Raw genomic sequence first — 20,489 nt, forward strand, 5'->3', positions numbered from 1 at the left:
GAGAAGAATAACATTACATCGATAAGTCAAACTACATCGATAAGTCAAACATGCAATTATGAGAAATCATACTGAAATCATGCTAAACTCATGAATAGATCAATCTGGACTACAATACATATCTCTGATCATACATAGCTATCATGTACGGCATTCAAAACTACTATTGAAAACATGTTTAGTAAAACATAGCTCACCTCTTACTTTTACTTTGATTTTTTTTCTTTACTTTTCTTTACTTACTCTTGAGCCTCTACGCCACTCCCGTTTCTTGCCCTGCTTTTGGGGCTCAACGGTTCCGGACGCCTACCTTCTCTGAATGCCTCGCCCATTTCTTGCCCAACCTGCGGAGCTCAACAGATCTGGGTCGTTTCTTGAGTGGGATGTCTGCCTAGTCTTAACGCGTCACTCGTTTCTTGCCCAATCTTTGGAGCTCAACTGATATGGGTCGTTTCTCGAGTAGGATATCTGTCTCCTCTCAACAGCTCGCCCATTTCTTACCCAACCTTCAGGGCTCAAAGGATCTGGGTCGTTTTTTGAGTATAATGTTGACTGGCCCGTCATTCTTTAATTCTCTTTTATTTCTTTTACTCTTGAGGTTCATTAGAATCATATCATATTACAATCATACTTATATGGTGTCACTGTGCTAAAGCATACAGTACATGCATTTCATTTTAAAACAAGCATAACTCAATGATACAATGAAGCATGTTGCAATGGGAAATACCATAAAACATGGGCATTGTGATAGAATTCCCCTCACCTTAATGTCTCTACTGTACTAAGCAATCATAGTCTCCCCTCCTCCATTTCACTCGATCAATGGTTCCCTACATTACATTTCATACATATTAGATCCTTCTATAAGTACTTAGAATAGTAGGTAAAATCCCCTATCATTCCCACTTAGCATCCCCCAAAAAATAGCCCTCTTTGGTCAACTGGACGATGTACCGGTTGACCCCTTTAGGCACAACCGGTCAACTGGTTCTTGGGAAATCCGTTCGGGAATGGCATTTCTGCCACTTTTCCCCCCAAAGCTCAATGGGATCCCTATCTCTTTCACTTTAAATCTTTAATAGATGATGAATGCTACTTGAGAATTTCCTAACCATACAAATCGTGCCAAAAACACCCAAAGAATCAAAAAAGGGCTTAGGGTTTACCTTTCCGAACTCAAAACTGTAACTCAGGCACTTTGCCTTGGTTCCCCTTGATCCGCTTTGACCCAAGGGCTCTTGATCCTTACTTGTTTCAATCCTTATTAACCTGATTCTTTTTTCACTAGGGAGGTAACTCAATTACCTTCCTTTCTCGTGTTTTGGACTCCCCCAAACTCTAACTAGAAGGTCTTCTAAAACTCGTTTGAAGTCGTTGCTTCACCCCAAATTGTGCAACTGACAGTTCTATTGCTTTACTGTGGACCAACAGTAGGGTCCATACAAGTCATAGGGTTGATCTTACTCATTTAACACTAAACCATCATACTCTAATTTATCTTAAATTAATAACTATGATCCATATTTACTTGAACTGACAATACTTCTCCGTTGGCCCAATACAGACCGGATTCCGTCAAATGGAACCCCTATCGTACCTGTCAGTCATAAACATCAATAAATTAATTCTTTTCCGGGTACGGGGTATAACAAGTTGGGATAAAGCTGAATTGTTGATACATTCATGAAGTCAAGCATCTCAATGTAGAGTTTGCTAGTAAAAAATCGAGCTTCCAGTATTCTTGATCTGAGCAACCTAGGGCAACATTGGATTTTTTAAAGGAGCCTCTCAATCTAAATGCAGCTCGATTCAATGGATGTCTAGGGCTGAGGTGGTGAGGTTTGGTCTTCCTAGAATTGCTTTTCATAGTTTGTAGGTCATAACTCATAAGAATGGAATTCTAGAATGGATGTTATTAGTTATTACCATGGAGGCATTATAATGGCTGTATTAGGGTACAAGGCCCATGACTTTGTGCCGTGCAGTTAAATGGTGCTGTAAGACAGGAAAAAAATGCTCTTATTTGTTATTGCCATTATAAGGGCTGTTTCCCGTGTTATTCTTTTACTTTCATAAATGCCTATTCTGTTATTTCTATACTATTTATTTACATATATTTTTATAAGATTCTAAATGTATATTTAAAGATAAAATATTGAAAAGCTCAAGTTAAAAACTCTTGTCTCTGCCTAGAGCACAAATACTTTTTCCTCTCTCTTTTTGCTTGGTGGAAAAGGAAGTTTATCAAATGAGAAGGGGTGACCCTGCATGCTTCCTGGCCTTTTCTTTATCTTTTTAGGGCCTTTAAAATTCAAAGCATCAATCTTGGATAAAAAAAGAGAAAAGGCAAAGCAGAGCATCAATCTTCGTGTTGGTGTCATCATTGATTGTCATTGCACATGAATAAAGCATCTCAGGCCATCCTTTTTACTGTCGAGGATGCCACAGAATTCTACTGCATCATAGTTGGCATGGCATATCGGTTATGTTGTGCTATTGCAACCTGTTGTGTGCGGGTTCAAAACTTGGAAACAGCCTCTACTGTGAAGCAGGGAGTAAGGCTGCGGACATTTGCCCCTTCCAGGCCCTGCAGTAGCGGGAGCCTCGTGCACTGGGACACTTTTTTTCCCCCATAGTTGCCATAGGGCCACCGTGAGCCATTGAGGCCAAAACTCCCAACAGGAACTCCTTATTTTGGAAAATATGACCCCATTCCTCATGCTGTTTCCAGTTCCTTTAAAATTAATTCTTCTTCGTCGTTTCTTCTTTCTTTTTTTTCCCTCTCCTTTCTCTCTCTCCTCTTATTGACTCCATTTTTGGACCAAAAATGGTCTTGGCATCTAGATGTATAAGGTAACCAGTCGCATTGGACTTGTCTAGGCTCATGGCCCCCTTGACGACAATGCGTTGGATAAATTCAACCTGATGTACCCATTCTAGACCTTCAACTAATGCTCTAAGCCTCTAACCATGCCTTAAAAGCTGGATTTTATGTTGTTATTCAATTTTCCTTGTGGTGAGAAGGGGGGAAGTGTTATATAGGAACACCCTTATGGAAATTCTTTGGAGTATATGTGAGGACAGAAATATCTGTGTTTTAACTTTTAAGAGATGAAAAAAGGACTACCAAAAGGAAGTGTTAAGTGGTTATGGTATGGGCTGCACATTAGGTCACTAATAAGCATATTTTCTGAGGTAGTCCTTTTGATTACATCATGAGAGAATGGGACAGGTAGTGTGATGCAGAACATGGCCAGCATAGGAGGAGAAAGAACCAAAAGCTTCAGCCCAATCAGGCCCCCTATTTAGGCCCAATGACAAGTTATAAGTTTATAAACAGCCCACATAGGCCACCAATTTATGTTATAGTCAGGTCCATACTTGGGCCCATATGTTGGTTGTACTTAAGCCCATCTTCAAGCCCTATTCTGTCCCATATGTAGGCACCAACCAGCAGCTTTGGAGGAGATATTGTGCTAAATTTTGTGGGCCCATGTTGCTGCCATATGTGCAAGATATTTAGTTAGTTACTATTTTTTCATAGTTATATTTCTTTGTGCTAGTTTTAGTTGCTAAGCCATTAGCGACATAGGATACTCAACTTTGATGTTATGGCAACTAGATCTTATAGGAAGTTTTTATTTTTAAGTTGTGAGCTATTTAGTAGCAACAGCTTTCAAATTTTGTAACCCATATTTCTTATTTTATAAATACAATAGGAGGGGTACTACAGCTCACCTTTTGGCAAACAAATTGAGTCTTCTTCAATGAGACAGCAGGTCCTATGGTGAAGTAGTAGCAACCAAGGTGGTGAATCCTGCCGCAGGCCAGTGGTGGTGAAGCCCTGGTCATTTCTTACCTTTTCTTTTTTTTTCCCCCTGCATATTCTCAGCTTGTGTAGGAGTGTTCCTGTTGCATCTTGGACTGCTATTTGAGGGTAGAAAATGGCTTTCAGTCTTCTCTATACTGTTGTGAAGGATTCTTTACCTAAGCAACATCTATTGTTAGTAGTTAATATAGTTGTCAAGGCGTCGCCTTGGACACCTAGTTGGTGTCGTCTTGCTTTTGGACCCTCTCCAACGCCTTGGGTCGCCTAGACGCCGTGACAACTATGAATTTGTTAGTTCTACTAAGGTACAGCAGTTTGCGGTTTTAGTTTCCCTTTTCAGTTGTGTCCCCTAGTTGTTGCTGCTGTAACTATAGTTTCAACCCTTTAATTGAGGTCAAATTTGGTGAGTTTACTCCTTACCCTATTGCTTTCAATTGATCTAAGTTGGAGTCCATTGATATTATGATTTGAAGTTATTCAAGTTTTCCTTCGTTACTAATTCTATGATCATCTTGTTTCTATTTTCTGTCCACCTCTTTCACTCCTAATCTAACCATTGGTTCTTGAATATATTTTAGAAACAAAGCCTTAGGCCAGCATTCATTCAAAATTTCAGTCCCATCGGTTGGGTGGATTGAGAGATATTATCCTGCCAATTTTCTGCCTAATGTTCTCAGTGTTGGTTCACTGTGGTTCTGGTTTTCTAATGGGTTTTCTAGTGTCTCTTCAGCCTAGCAAACCTCATCATTGTGAGGTCTAAACTGCATAAAAAGGTTAGTACATAAGTGGACAGCCCACCTATATCTTTGGTAAAATTGAACTTTGATGGAAGTAATATGGACAAAACGGGGTTAGTTGGGATTGGAGGACTATTTAGAGATTACATGGGATATGTGTGTTAGTGATTCTATCAACTATCAAGATCATCTGGGCATGGAGACTAACAGAAATGAAATCAAAGCAATTATCCAAGGTCTATCATTAAATGCTACTAGACCATGGAGGCGTGGACACATCTTGTGGTGGAGGGTGTCTCGCCATAGCTAATAAATTGCTTATTACACAACAGGCACACTCCTTGGAGGTTGGCACATCTGATTAGTAGAGCAAGGGCTCTGTGCAACTGAGTCATCTTATTCTCAAGGAAGCTAATAACTTCTAACTCCTTAGTAGATGTACTAGCCACAGCAGGGGTGGTTAGAGTTACTATTGGATATATTTCATGAACATGTCTATACTTTTTGTACTGCATTTTGTTTGCTTTTTGGCCAGTGGGTCAATAATTTGTTATTCATTGAAAGTAGATTATGACAAAAGTAGAAGCTGGTGGATTTAGTTACATGAGGAACGAGTTACTGTACAATTTATATACAATATAAGTGGTAAGATATCCCAAAAACATTCTCAATACGTTTCTTCAAGTTAAGGATTTACTAGACTTTTACTGCCCTGTAGGTATATTTCCTAGACAAAAGAAGTTTCTAGGTAAGGTAAAAGAGAAAATATTGCATATACAAAAGAAGAAAAAGAAAATCAATAAAATAGGAATGCTTTTAGGCAAAAGATTAATTTGCAATCCTTCTTTTCTTTTGAGGGATAATATATTTTATATATCCATCTGAGCTCCTCCCCCCCGCCCCCCCTGCTTTGAGTTGGATGTTGCTTTGCCAAAATTTTCCCCACTTTGATTCCAGGCTGTAATAAAGCAATTCAGTGGGACTGGTTATGAAAGTTCTGATGTAATGGTTATAGATGAGGTTGAGTTGCAGAGGCATCAACAACTAGAGAAACTGTACAGGTCTACTCGTGCAGGCAAGGTATGAAATATTTAGTTATGATAATGAATCCTGACTCAATTTCTGAATTTGATCTTGTCTGTATGTCTGGCCCTGCATGAATTATTGAAACTTGAAAAAATATCTGGATGAAATTTGATATTGGTAGATATCTGCGTGAATATTTTCTTCCATTGAGAATGAAATATTATTGTTAAATTTGGTACAGTGAGAGTATTCTAGTCAATTCGCAGCGGTACAATGTTATTTTTGTAGTTTACCATGATAGGGGGAGTGTCCCTATCGTGGTATATCTTTGTGGTAACATATCTTTTGTATTATCTTTCTTTCCTAGTTAGACTTTCTATTTCCTTATGGACTTCTATTTCTTTGAGGACTGGGGAAGCTTCTAGTTCTTTTTTTTTTTTTTGTTATTGCTGGTTATTATAAATAAACTATGGAGGGAGACAGCTAAGGCTATCGGCTGCTCTTCTCCTTAGCAGTCTCCTTTTCTCTTCTTTCTCTCATCCTTTGCTGTGATTAATGATTTTTAGTTTCTGGTATTGTTACAATTATAAATAAAAGTTTATCGAAAAAAAGAAAGATGATATAAGAACCACAAATATCTAATTTAACATATGTTGTGGGTTCAAATTCCTTAAAATGTTCAATGCGTAGCATTGCTTGAACAGAATAGGGTACTCCTGTTTATAAATCATAATGTTGGATTTCATCAAACATGCATTCCAGTCTTCCTACTGGAGTGATGCATCTTGGTTTAGTTTTTTTAATGTTTGTAGAGATAATTTTCAATATTTTAATACTTTTTAAGTTCCCAATGTTGTATGGACTCAGACTCGAGTGGAAGTGGAGAGTTGGAAATGGCAATGACCAAAATCCATGAACAGGGAAATGACCATGTAAATTTATCAGTTATGCTAGACATATATTTGAAACTCCAAAAAATGGGTCATCCTGAGTCCATTCCCAATAGTGAACTGCCTCCCCTTGGGAATTGTTTGATGATTAGATCATGAAACCGCACTCTTGATTCTGTAATAGAGGAAATTATATTTTATTGGTAGCAAGTAGACAGTAAGTTAAATCAAGGGTGAGATAGATGTGTTAGTGTGGTAGTAAAGCTAGTCAAAAGAAACAATCTACAAAATATTTTGAACAGAAGAAACATCAAATAACTACCATGTTATTAAAAAAGGAAAAAGAAAATGCACACATATATTGAGTGGATTATACACGAGATGCAAACTTGTGTCCAAACAGGTATCTAGCTGTTCCCACATGACTTGTCCCAACATATATTGTTGTTTTCTATTACATATGAATGGAGAACATAAAGGATAAGAAGAAAGGAAAAGAAGATAAAGAAGAGAAGAGGGGGTGGAGGGGTTGGGGAATGGCTCTCTCAGCCTGGGTCTCTCACCCAAAGCTATCCCAGCTGTTGAAACATGGAATTTCTTCCATAACCGATGGCAAGCTTGGCCCCAAATTCTACTCTTCAAATCTGATCCTTACAATAGGGGGCCTATTAATAGCTTAGGCAAGCTTACAAAATAGAAGGTAGAAAATAGAAACTCCCTAAAATAGAAACTAACTGAAAATAGAAAATAGGAAATAGAAACTACTAAACCTAACAACTAGTGACAATGGCAACTTATTGAAAATAGAAACCAACTAGAATTAGAAACTACCAAGGCTTTATATTTCAGCCTTCTAAAACAAAAGGAAGGACACTAAAATAGAAACTAAATAAATTAGAAAGTAAACAAAAATAAAAACTTAAGTAAATAGTAGCTAACTAAATCAGCAATAAAAATCTGCTTTGTCTTGCTATCTTCAGTGGGGCCCACAGAATCTCAAATATTTGCTTGGATTTCCTTCTCCATACAAGGCTTATGGACCCATAACACTGTTCACATGAACAATACCACGTAAACAGTAGTTCAGGTACTGTTCATGTGAACAGTAACTTTATAGGATATATATATTATATAAATACTATATAATATATGTTACATATATATATATATAATATAATATAATATATGTTAAGAGAAGGTGAGGGTGGGGGTGGGGGCTAGAGAGAGCATTTGTTGTAATTTTTGTTACTTTTACAATTTTACCCCCCACTTAAGTAGCAGTTCTGCACATATTCATTAATGGTACCCGCATAAACAAACATTAACAATTTTATGGTGATAAATCATAAATAACTCTTGAACTGTTTACGAATTTATGTTTATATTGATTTATTTTAATAAAAATAAGGGTCATAAATCATACCAAACACATCTATTTATGTTTATGTGTCAAATAAACATAAATTTAAACTATTCCAAAGAGACTTTAATAAATAGCATCTATCATACTATGAAATTATGGGAGAGGGTTATTGAAACCCACCTGAGACAAGAAACTACTATTACGGAGAAGTAATTTCAAGTTTTCTCATGACTGTCCAAATTGTAGTTGTCAATCCGTCAAGACGACCCAAGACGGTGGAGGGACGTCTAGGTGACAAGGCGGCCAAGGTGCCCAAGTGTTATCCCCCCCACCCCCATTGCTATATCCCAGGATCCATCATTTAGTATGCTATAAGTATAACAGGAGTAAGCACTAAGCAGATGCAAAAAACAGGCCCAAAAAGAATGCTAGTATGCAACAATAAGTGCTGTAAGAACAAGGAAGAATCCAATTAGGTATTTTCTATTGAATCATTATATAATTAGCATGATATTTGTGACAAAAATGGTACATAACGCACTCTGCCGACCTATATAGAAAGTATCTTCGGTCCAAAGCAACACTTAGCCATGAAATTCCATCTTTCCAAAGAAAGAATCAATTAACAGAAAAAAAAAAAAAGAAGAAGAAAGAAGCAGCAACACTAAGGGGGTAACAGAGAAGTGAAGAAATTAAGGGAGGGGGGGGGGAGAGAAAGAAGAAGAAGGCCGTCACTGGTGGGATATCGTCTCACAGAACATGGTAGGGAAGAGAGCTTCGAGGGTTCATGTAGCAGGGTGTATTCTAATTCTGTACACTTGCAAATGAAAAAGAGAGAGAAAGAGTCAAACTGTTGCATTTTATAAGGTAAAAGGAAAAAAACCCACACAAGTCAACCGCCCAGATCATAAGGCGTGACAAGGTGTCGCCTTGGAGGCCTAGGTGATACCCAGGGTGACCAAAGCAGTCACCTTGCATGAATTCAGTAAAGCGAGCCATCACCTAGCACCCCTATCAGCGCCTGGACGCCAAGGCGCCTAGGCGACACCTTGACAACTATGATCCATACATTCCATTTTCAACTGATTGTGGCAGGTGCTGGGTATCTAGTTGGTAAGAGTGAGCATGGGAAAATCCACGACCAATCCTTGATGGAGGAACTAATATATATGCATCTAGACATGTACTCTATGGAAGCCTTGTTTGCTGCACTAGTTAGCCAAGTCTTTTACTGTTGGTTATAAATAAATTACTTATCAAGAAGGGGGAAAAAGTCAGAAAATTTGGAGACAGAGGACTCCTCAAAACTTTATTGAAGGTCTTGGTTGATGCAGGAGCATGCTTCAATGGGTCGGCTTGAACACGTTTGAGAACCCAGATCAAGAACCGGGTCCAATTGATTTTTGGGTTTAGTAGGACATTTAGTTTATTTATTTATAGGGTATTTATTAGTTGGGATTTATCTTATAATCTTTTATTTTAATTTTAATAGGTTAATTAGTAATAGAGTTGCATTAGTATTTCATTTCAGTTTTAGATTTCAATTAGGAGTTTTTATTTTCTTTAAATACTAGCTTGTAACCAATGAAAGATTGATTGAAAGAATGAATTGAAAACCGAGTTGGTTGTGCGGTCTGCATGGCTTTGGCTTTGGTGTTTGTGCAATCCTTCCCCCCCCTCTCTTGGTTCTGTGTGAATCTTCTTCTGTCTCTCGTGTTCGTCTTCCTTCTCACCCCTTCTCCCTTCTTTGCTGTTTGCAGTGATTTTATTTGAAACGAGTTCTTTGGAACTCCACTTCTGCAACCATATCGATTTGATATTTCAGGGAATGGGTCTTCTCCCTAGGGCGACTCAGATCCTCGGTCCCTAACTCCAACTATCTCCTCTGTCATGGGATACTAATTTGAAACCAGACCTGTTATTCCTTCTTCCGCCAGACCCAGATTCATATCCGACCCTCTTATTGCAGGTTTTCTCGACTTGATTTGTAGCATTGCTAGGAGGATTGGTAGTTGCGATTCATCACCTGAAAACCCACATTGATTGAGTACCTGAAGAGGGAGTTCCCATCTCTTTAATTTGCATTAATGCCCCTCCTTTCTTCAATTATTCTAGTTAATCCTTTCTTTTTACTTGCTTCCAAGTTTGCCCTCCTTACCTTATATGTGCTTTACCTTTTGTTGCCTCTTCTTGAGATTTAACTTCCACAAATTATGACTCTACCATTGGTCCTATTATTTGAATTTAATTGGTTGGGTGGGCCCATACGACCCAATAAGGGTTATTCCGACCCGGGTCCGCATCATTGGGGTTGTTTACGAATTCTACAAGTGGGCCAGACAAGGTCAAAATACTCAAAACCATACCTCCTGATGTAGTCCTAGGTAGGAGAAATCCCACTAGGAGCCAGGAGAATAGGATCACCTAACAAGGCTGGCCGATTGGGACAGCTTAGGCTAATTAGGGCAGAAATTGGGGTTAGGGTTGAATAATGGTAATGGGGTTTATGGGGTTTTAATATGCAGGTCTAGGAGGCTTTAATGGCGTATAAATATTAGGGTTTGGGAAGGTTCTAAAATTCTGCAATCCTGGGTAGAATCGAGTTGCAGGTTTTAGGTTTAATGGAGTGGGGGAATGGAGGGGTTGTAGTGGAGACTAAGGGCTGGGTTTAAGGTCGAGTGTGGGGAGAGGTGTGGGAGATATAGGCTGGAAGTAGGGTTCGAAATTGATGGCTAAATCTAGAGTTACGAGGGAGTCCTAGTTGAGGTAGGAGTTGCAGGTTTAATGGAGATTAGGGCTTGATGGATGGAGGGGAAAGTGGATTAGGTCTAAGGGAAGATAAAGGCTGGTAGAAGAAGGTTTAAAATAAATAGCAGGTTCAAACTTATTGTATTGCAGGAACAATGGCAGCAGCTCGATGTCTTCAAGGAACCTCCTGATCTTCACGATGCAAGGAGTCGCAGGAGTCCACCTACCCTTTACCACCTTGAGATCCACAAGGATGTAAGAACTCATAGAGGAGCAGAGGCAGCAGCACGATGGCAGCAAACAAAGCTTGAAAGCAGGAAATTTTTAATGCAAAAAATAGTGGGGGAGCCTGCCCATGATTGCTTTATTTATAATCTAAAAAAGGGCCAAAGGCCTTGCACATATTCAGATCTGGATTAGGAATCCCAGATCTGATTCCTAATTAAAAAAAACTCCACCCTCTTAAAATCGTGGAGGGGGAAGAATAAAACATAGTTTAAACAAAAATTAAAAGATGCTCTAAGAGCCAATAGAAATAAAACAAAATCAGCCAATAAGAAAGAGTCACTTAAATTGGACCATTGGTTGGACCGGTTCAATCTAAGAGCTGAAAAAAAAAACTAAGTATAGAAAAAAAAGAAATGCTCCAACGAAAACACAAAGTCATGGCTTCTTCTTCTTCCTAGTGCTTGGACCTGCATCAACTCTCCCCGGCTTAGAAACATTCATCTCTGATGAATGGGTGAAGGCCATATAGCCATCATACAACTCCAGATCAAGCTTCTTGAAGTCATCGGCATGGATCCAAGTACTGTCCTGGCGTGGGCGACCTTTCCATTTGACAAGGAAAGAATGGTAACCGGCGCCTTGTCGTGTTGTTTTGTGCATGTCGTCTAGAACCTCCTCAATCACATCTTCAGTAGGTGGCTTCAGTTGGGGTAGCCGCAACATGTGTTCCAAATCACCATCATCTGAATGATGCCCCGTGTACAAATAAAGATCAGCCACGTTGAATACATTGCTGATGCCCATATCAACAAGCAACTCTAGAACATAAGCATTGGGTCCAATACGTTTCAGCACCTTGTATGGACCCATCTTCTTTGGATGGAGTTTGCTGTTGACACCCGGTTGGTGTCTCTCTGGGTTCACCCACACCATGACCATGTCTCCAGGCTTGAACTCGACGAACCGGCGATGCTTGTCAGCAGTGAACTTGTAGTGATCAGTATTGAGTGCTATCTTGCGTTGAACATCAGCGTGCACTTCGGTGATATGGCGGAGGAATTGATGCTTCCACACTTACCGAGCTAAGGGGTAGGGAATAAGATCAATAGGCTGGGGTTGTATCCCAGGAGAATAACGACCGGTGGTCCTATTCACGAACAATGCGAACCTCAATGTCAAGGATAGAGGGCCATGTCTTCTCATAATCTCGGACAAACAACGGAATAAGTTACAAGGCTCCTTACTACTTGCGTCGCGGGTGGAATGTAGAGAAGAGCTTGGTGTTTGTCTTCACCATAGAGTCTTCCAAAGTAACTCATAAACTTCACATCACCGATCGAGGATGGGTAACCCATGGATGCGAACAATCTCCTTGAAAAACAACTTGGCAATGTGGGAAGCATCAGTGTTCTTCGACAGGGGATAAAATGAGCCATCTTGGTGAACCTGTCAACCACCACCATGATGGAGTCAAACCTTTCTTTGGTAGGGGGTAGTCCAAGTACGAAATCCATACTGAGATCAACCCAGGGCTAGTGAGGGATCGGCAGTGTTGAATAGAGACCCATGTTTTGCTTGGTACCTTTAGCTAGCTGGCAAACTCGACATCTCTGGATTACATGCTCTACATCTTTGGCCAAGTAAGACCAATAGTACCGTTCAGTCACCTGCAAGATGGTTTTATCTTTCCCGAAGTGTCCTCCTAGGTCTCCTCTATGTAACTCCCTGATAATGTGGTGTCGTAAGGACGAGTCGGGAATGCAAAGCCGGGTTCCTAAGAACAGGTGACCATCATGTAATGAATACTTAGGGTGCTGTCCACCTTGCTTCAAATCAACATATAGGACTTGAAAGTCCTTGTCACTAGCATACTCTTCTCTGATTTGCTCGATGCTAAGTGCATGGGTTGAAAAAGTGTTCAGGGTCAAGATTTTTCTACTCAGTGCATCAGCCACTGTGTTTTCCTTTCCTGACTTGTATTTGAGGGCAAAATTGAAATCCTGTAGATACGCAACCCATTTAGCATACCTGGTGCTAATGGACTTCTGTGAGTGGAGGTGCTTGAGTGCCTCATGATCAGTGTACAGGACAAATTCTTTGCCAATAAAATAGTGTCTCCAATGTCGCAAGACCTGAACAACAGCATAAAGCTCTATGTCATAGGTAGAGTACCGAGTCTTGGCATCATTAAGTTTTTCACAGTAGAAGGCAATGGGATGCCCATTCTGCATAAGAACTCCGCCTAGACCAATATGGGAAGCATCAGTAGCAACTTCGAATATATGGTCAAAATTGGGCAGGCGTAGCACTGGAGCTTCAGTCATCTTCCTCTTAATCACCTGGAAAGCTTTGTGAGCTGCTGCTGTCAATTCGAATTTGCCCCTACTCTACTTGGTGCATTCGGTTATGGGTGCCATGATGGCACTAAAATTGCGAACAAATCGCCTGTAGAAGGATGCCAAACCGTGGAAGCTTCGTACTTCAGTGAATGACGTCGGAGTAGGCCATTCAACAATGCTTCGGACCTTTTCCGGATCAGCTTCAACACCCTTTGAAGAGATTATAAAACCAAGGAAAACAACCTTGGGCAGCATGAAGGAGCACTTCTTTAAGTTAATAAACAACTTCTTTTGCCGGAGTACTCTTAGAACTTGTTTCAGGTGGTCTATATGTTCATCTGGGTGCTTGCTGTACACCAAAATGTCATCAAAATAAACAACTAGAAATTTACCGATGAAAGGACGAAGTACCTGTGTCATGACTCTCATGAATGTGCTAGGTGCATTCGTCAGGCCAAAGGGCATGACCTTCCACTCGAACAGTCCATCTGTGGTCTTGAAGGCTGTCTTCCTTTTGTCTCCAGGCTGGATGCGAATCTGATGGTACCCACTTCGTAGATCGATCTTGGAGAAGATCCTAGAACCGGACAGCATGTCTAGCATATCATTAAGCCTAGGAATTGGGAACCTATACTTGATGGTAATCTTGTTGATAGCTCTGCTGTCCACGCACATGCGCCACGAACCATCTTTCTTTGATGTCAACAAGGCTAGAACATCACAAGGACTTAGGCTTTCTTCAATGAACCCCTTTTGGAGCAGTTCTCCAACTTGCTTATTAAGCTCTTCATGCTTTGTAGGACTCATCCTATAGGCGGGCAGATTTGGTAACATAGCACCAGGTACCAAATCGATGGCATGTTGAATGTCTCTCAGTGGGGGCAGCTCGTTGGGCAGTTCTTCTGGCACCACATCCGAGAAATCCTATAATAACTCCTTGATGGGCTGTGTAAGTTTCACTTCGGATTGGGCAGCAACCTCTTGAGTCACCACGGCAAGAACCAAGCCTGTATCATGTCTGGTTTGTTCAAACTCTCTCTGTGGGACAGCTAACAAGTGATTTCTAGATTCTGTCCCCTTCTGATTGGTGCGCATGACACGGCGTTTACGTACTTCTTCAGGCAGATTAAGGGGGTACCACGTGATCTGCTTTCCTTTATGTTGAAACACACACTGGTTTTTCCTTCCCAGGAGAGCAACATCGTTGTCGTATAGCCATGGTTTTCCCAATAGAACATTAGTCATTCTCATCGGGATGATGTCACACCAAATTTCCTCTGAATATTGTTGGGCCTGTAAGGGAACATTGCATCTCTTGTTCACATCTAGTTTATTCCCATTCAATAAGGAGACTTTGTATGGCATTGGATGCTTTTCAAACTTCAGATTTGCCTTCTTCACAAGGTCTTCAGAAACAACATTAACACTGCTGCCACTATTAACAATTATCTGGACAGTGCGTTCGCCTGCTCACCTGCGAGTATAGAAGATGCAACTACGTCGCCAATCTTCACCCTTAGTTTCAGCACTCAATATACGTGCTACCACATGAATACCTCGGGTATCTTCTAATTCATCACCCAGGTCATCAAAGTAAGCAGTCCCATCATCATCATCAGCAAGGGGTAATGCATAAATACCCTGTTCATCAATATCATCAGGGTTTTCTTCTTCCCTCTCAGCTACATGAATTGGCCTATGTTTTTGTGGGCAATCCTTAGCATACTGCCCCTTTTCATTGCAGTGATAGCATGTGTGTGGTTCACTGTTGGTCATTGGGGCTTTACCCTTGTCCACACGAGAAGAGCTGCCAGTAGAGTGGGCTGCCCGTGTAGAACCAGTAGTGATGTTGTTACCTCTATTGTAACCATTAGTTGGCCTGGATGCTGGAAAAGATTTCCTGATGTCGACAGCGGTGGAGCCAAACCTTCTATTGGTATTCAATAGGTCTTCAGCCTTCAGGGCTTTCTCAAAGCAACCCTTGATGCCCAGAACATCAGCAACTCCAATAGCCCTAATAATATCATATCTCAATCCCAGCCGAAATCGAGACAACATCTGAGTAGCACTTTCCCTGGTATTAGTACGAGAAGAAAGAGAATCGAACTTCTGCATATACTCGGATACAGTCATAGTCCCTTGCCGTAGGGAGTTGAATTGATCTTGCATCTGAGCTCTGTAATGTCTGGGCAAATATTTCTCCTTCAAGTCATACTTCATGTCCTCCCAGTTAGTAGGTGCATCACCTACGCGTTCCATGTCTCTCTCTGTCTTTCGCCACCATTCTCGGGCAGGGCCAATCAATTTGGTACGTGCCAATCTCATCTTTCGATCTTCAGGCAAGTCATACCAGTCAAAATAATCATCCCGGGCAGCAAGCCAGTCATAGAACACCTGGGGATTACCATGCCCATTATACTCCTTTAGCTCGAGTTTGACCTTCTGCGTATCGTACCTCCTATTAGTAGCTTCATCTCCAGTGAAGTAGGATTTCATATATTCCTCAAAGTTAGGTCTTCGAGGTGCTTCTCTAGTTCTGTCCCTATCTTCTCTGTAGTCATCTCTATTAGGTCTACGTCGATCGTTGTAATCTCTGTCGTGTCTGGAATGATTTTTGTGGTCCCTGTGACGTCTGGGATGATCTCTACGATGTTCATCCCTTCCCAGAGTTCCATGTACCTTAGAGTGAACTTGGAATTTGTCCTCCTCTACATATAGAGGGTTGCTTACAAGAGGCACATCTTGCCTTTGTTCCATTGCCAACATTCGATCACTAAGGCTTGCTGTTCTGTTGAAATCTTCTGTAGCATAGTCATAATGACAGCAAGGGAATCGGATGGGGGTGGTTGTGTGGGGTCCACAGCAGGGGTGCCATTTTCAGCCATGGCTCTGATACCACTTGATGTAGTCCTAGGTAGGAGAAGTCCCACTAGGAGCCAGGAGAATAGGATCACCTGACAAGGCTGGCCGATTGGGATAGCTTAGGCTAATTAGGGCAGAAATTAGGGTTAGGGTTGAATAATGGTAATGGGGTTTATGGGGTTTTAATATGCAGGTCTAGGAGGCTTTAATGGCATATAAATATTAGGGTTTGGGAAGGTTCTAAAATTCTGCAATCCTGGGCAGAATCGAGTTGCAGGTTTTAGGTTTAATGGAGTGGGGGAATGGAGGGGTTGTAGTGGAGACTAAGGGCTGGGTTTAAGGTTGAGTGTGGGGAGAGGTGTGGGAGATATAGGCTGGAAGTAGGGTTCGAAATTGATGGCTAAATCTGGAGTTATGAGGGAGTCCTAGTTGAGGCAAGAGTTGCAGGTTTAATGGAGATTAGGGCTTGATGGATGGAGGGGAAAGTGGATTAGGTCTAAGGGAAGATAAAGGCTGGTAGAAGAAGGTTGAAAATAAATAGCAGGTTCAAACTTCCTGTATTGCAGGAACAATGGCAGCAGCTTGATGTCTTGAAGGAACCTCCCAATCTTCACGATGCAAGGAGTCGCAGACCTTGAGATCCACAAGGATGGAAGAACTCACAGAGGAGCAGAGGCAGCAGCACGATGGCAGCAAACAAAGCTTGAAAGCAGGAAATTTTTAATGCAGAAAATAGTGGGGGAGCCTGCCCATGATTGCTTTATTTATAATCTAAAAAAGGGCCAAAGGCCTTGCACATATTCAGATCTGGATTAGGAATCCCAGATCTGATTCCTAATTAAAAAACAACTCCACCCTCTTAAAATCGTGGAGGGGGAAGAATAAAACATAGTTTAAACAAAAATTAAAAGATGCTCTAAGAGCCAATAGAAATAAAACAAAATCAGCAAATAAGAAAGAGTCATTTAAATTGGACCATTGGTTGGACCGGTTCAATCTAAGAGCTCAAAAAAAAAACTTAGTATAGAAAAAAAAGAAAGGTCCCAACGAAAACACAAAGTCATGGCTTCTTCTTCTTCCTAGTGCTTGGACCTGCATCACCTCCCTTGTTTCTGCATAAATAGAATTTTGCTTGATTTCAAGGCGAAAAGCAGAAACTGGCTGTGTTTGCTTGTGTATTAGCTCTCAACAAGGCCTTGACTTTGATATCCTACAGCAAAAGGCTTGTCATCTTGCAGACAGATGTTATTTCTGCTTATGATGAGAGAAATCTTCAGCTCATCTCTTTTTATCATGTAATTTGGCAGTTAAGGTGTGGACATTGTCTCAATTTGTTTGGAGTTCATATGACTTGGCATGCTAATGTGGTTATGCTAATTGCCTAATTGTTCAATGGCCTATGAGTATATTGGTTAGAAAAGAACTACATTATGGCACTTAAAACTGTGTACTGTACACAGTCATTTGGGGTTTATGTAATGGGAGAAATTGACGGGTGTTCCAAGACAATTCTAGCTTCTCTGAAGGATTTGTGCTGATATTGCCAAGTATATGACTGATTTGGTATTCGCTTGTAAAGAATTTGTGCGCAAAATAGGAATGGTTTTACTTCCAGCTGGGATGCTTTGCCGTATGATTGACAGCTTTTGGGTCTGTTTTTGTGGATAATCCTGTTCCTTTTTTGTATAAGATCATATAGATTTTTTGAAGGGGAGTTTTTGATATGCTAATTATCCTCTTCTTGTTTAATTAAATGAAATTTTGTTTCTCCTGATCCAACCCTTCCCCCACCCCGCCACCCAAAAAAAAAAAACTAAAACTAAAACAACCATAACCTTATCCCAACTAAATGGGGTCGGCTACATGGATCCGAAGAGGCCATGACAGTAATAGAAATAAGAGCAGTAGAAAGAAATAAAGAGGTAAAAAGAGGTCAAAAATAAATAAATAAGTAAATAAATAAAATAAAATAAAATTACTGAAGGAAAAAGTCTAAGCAGTTGTCAAAACAGCATCCCAGGAATATCCCCCTACGAGGGGTCGGCTACACGGGTCCTTGTCCTCCAAACAACTCCAACATTCCTGGCATTTATAAAACATGGGCGTGACAGGTGACCTGAACCCTGCTCTACTGGTGCTCTCCCCCGACCTGCTTCTAATGGACGGTACTATAATATTGTGGCTGAAGCTAAATTTCAATGGACAAAAGTCAGCGTCGAAGGTTTGTAGGAACAACCGGTTCTTAGTCAAGCAATGAAGAGTTCAAGATGCATAACTAACCCAGGAAGGATGAAAATTGAAAAGAAAAGAAAAAGATGCACTTCTCCTTGGATGGAGGAGTTATTTGACCAAGAACGAAAATGGGTGCTATTCAATTTCATGTGGAGATGTTTTTTTCAACATGACTTATTTGAGTTCTTAACCTTGCGAAGTTTTTAAGTTTTTGGATACTCTTAAAGTTGTCTTGAGTCTTCTATTTGGTAATTGGTTTTGACTATTGCAAATTTGGATTTTTTTTTTTAATATTTTCAACGCTTAACATATTCTTTTGTTTCAGGATTTTCAAAAGGACCTCGTGCGGGCAGCTGAAGCATTGAATGTAATAGGAAGCAAGAAAATTGAAATAGGTGAGGAACTTATTCTTATTTTTCTACATGTTTAGGCTCCGTACCTTTCAATATGAAGATTGTAGAACACTAGAATATCTAACACTGGTTTTGGGAGTGTCTTTCAAGTGAAATTTATATAAAGAATGGAAATAAGTACGCTGTAATCTGTTTCCATTTCGATAATTAATAACAAATGTGTGTGAAGAAATAATTCTTCCCATTTGTAAAAAAAAAGTACATGCTTTTAATCTTTTTCATCTTTACCTTAGATAGGGACCAAACTAGCTGAGGATTGTAGCAAATATGGAAGAGAACACATCAATGATGATGAGATTCTAGCCAAGGCTGCTTCTCTATATGGTGATGGTCTCAATCATGTGCAGAAGGAGCAAGAAGATTTGACTAATCAGCTCTCTTCCCAGGTACTCCCTCTGTTTTTTTTTTGTTTGTTTGTTTGGTGGTTATTTCATATTTTCCATCACAGTAGAAATACAGGCCTCATTTTTTGCATTTCCAGATTTTAGAACCCTTGAGCGCAATGATCACTGGTGCTCCATTGGAAGATGCTCGTCATCTTGCTCAGCGTTATAGTAAAATGAGGCAGGAGGCAGAGACACAGGTACTGAGATGGGTGGGATCACTGTACTATTAGAATTAATGTCTGGTTGGATGATCATTTTGTCCAATTTTTATCTTATAATCTTAATTGACCAAAAAAAGCAAACAGGCAACAGAAGTCTCCAGAAGGCAAGCACGAGCAAGGGAAGCTCCCAGTACTGAAAACTCTGCAAAGCTGCATGCTGCAGAATCTAAAATGCATGAACTTAAAGCAAACATGGCAGTTCTGGGTAAAGAAGCTGCTGCTGCATTGGCTGCTGTTGAAGCTCAACAGCAAAGACTAACTTTCCAGAGACTTGTAGCAATGGTATGCATCTATTGAACTTTTCCTGGTAGTCCATTTTATTTCTTCAATAATATAGAGATTTGAAGTTCTGATGTTGTTTTTTGATCACTTAAAGGTTGAGGGAGAAAAGACATATCATCAGAGAGTAGCTGCGATATTCAGTGAAGTTGAAGCCGAGGTGATTTTCTGCCTATTTTTGTTTCCTTGAAGAGTTAACCCCTATGTATTAAAGGATTTAAGTTCATATGATGACATGGAACCTTTTGTTAGATGGTCTCGGAGAAACAAAGGAAAGAGTCTGCTCCTCCTTCAATTCCATTCACTGGACGCCCAGAGAAGACAATGTATTTCTTGGCTGAAGTATGTTTTAAGCATCCAAAATATTCAAACTACTAATTCATAAGTTATTCAAGCATGAACTTGTCAAATGTTTGTATTGTTTGTCGCAGGCAATGCATGCATTTAATGCTGAATCAGAAAAGGAGCTGAGCTTGGCTGTTGGTGACTATGTCGTAGTTCGGAAGGTTTCTTTCCCCTTTTTTTTTCCTCTTACTTTTAGCTGCTGCTTCTGTTTGATTGGTCAGGGAAATTATTCATTCGTAAATCAATGGTCTAGAATCTAGTTTGCTTTTTTGGAATGCTTTAATCTTTGTACATTGATTCAGGTGACTCCATCGGGATGGTCAGAAGGGGAGTGCAGAGGTAAAGCAGGATGGTTTCCATCAGCATATGTTGAGAAACGCCAAGGGCTTCCCACAAACAAGGTGGATGCTGAAGTTTTTTAATTCTCATATTGTGCGAGTATTCTTTTTTTATTTATTTGGGCAAACAAGTGCACAAACTATTGCTAAATGGATAAGCTATTGGCCCCTATGATAGTTTCTAAAATGTGGTGCTTGTAATATTTGTATGTACATGTGTGGTTTTACTTTACATAGAAAGGTTTTTTGC

The 20,489-nt window shown here is 40.2% G+C and overlaps 1 protein-coding gene across 2 annotated transcripts in view; it reads left to right on the plus strand.

The window, feature by feature from the left end:
- The window catches only part of LOC122651405 (SH3 domain-containing protein 3), a 35,265-nt gene extending 14,813 nt beyond the window's left edge, over positions 1-20,452 (plus strand). For both annotated transcript variants that reach the window (XM_043844789.1, XM_043844790.1), the window contains 9 exons: positions 5,527-5,649; positions 18,583-18,652; positions 18,908-19,056; positions 19,152-19,253; positions 19,362-19,559; positions 19,654-19,716; positions 19,809-19,898; positions 19,988-20,062; positions 20,204-20,452. In XM_043844789.1, coding sequence (XP_043700724.1) covers positions 5,527-5,649; positions 18,583-18,652; positions 18,908-19,056; positions 19,152-19,253; positions 19,362-19,559; positions 19,654-19,716; positions 19,809-19,898; positions 19,988-20,062; positions 20,204-20,323 — 990 coding nt within the window. In that variant the 3' untranslated portion in view covers positions 20,324-20,452. The remainder of the gene's footprint in view (positions 1-5,526; positions 5,650-18,582; positions 18,653-18,907; positions 19,057-19,151; positions 19,254-19,361; positions 19,560-19,653; positions 19,717-19,808; positions 19,899-19,987; positions 20,063-20,203) is intronic.
- The last annotated feature ends 37 nt before the right edge of the window (positions 20,453-20,489 follow it).

This window comes from Telopea speciosissima, chromosome 2, assembly GCF_018873765.1.
Source record: "Telopea speciosissima isolate NSW1024214 ecotype Mountain lineage chromosome 2, Tspe_v1, whole genome shotgun sequence".
NCBI classification, from domain to species: domain Eukaryota; kingdom Viridiplantae; phylum Streptophyta; class Magnoliopsida; order Proteales; family Proteaceae; genus Telopea; species Telopea speciosissima.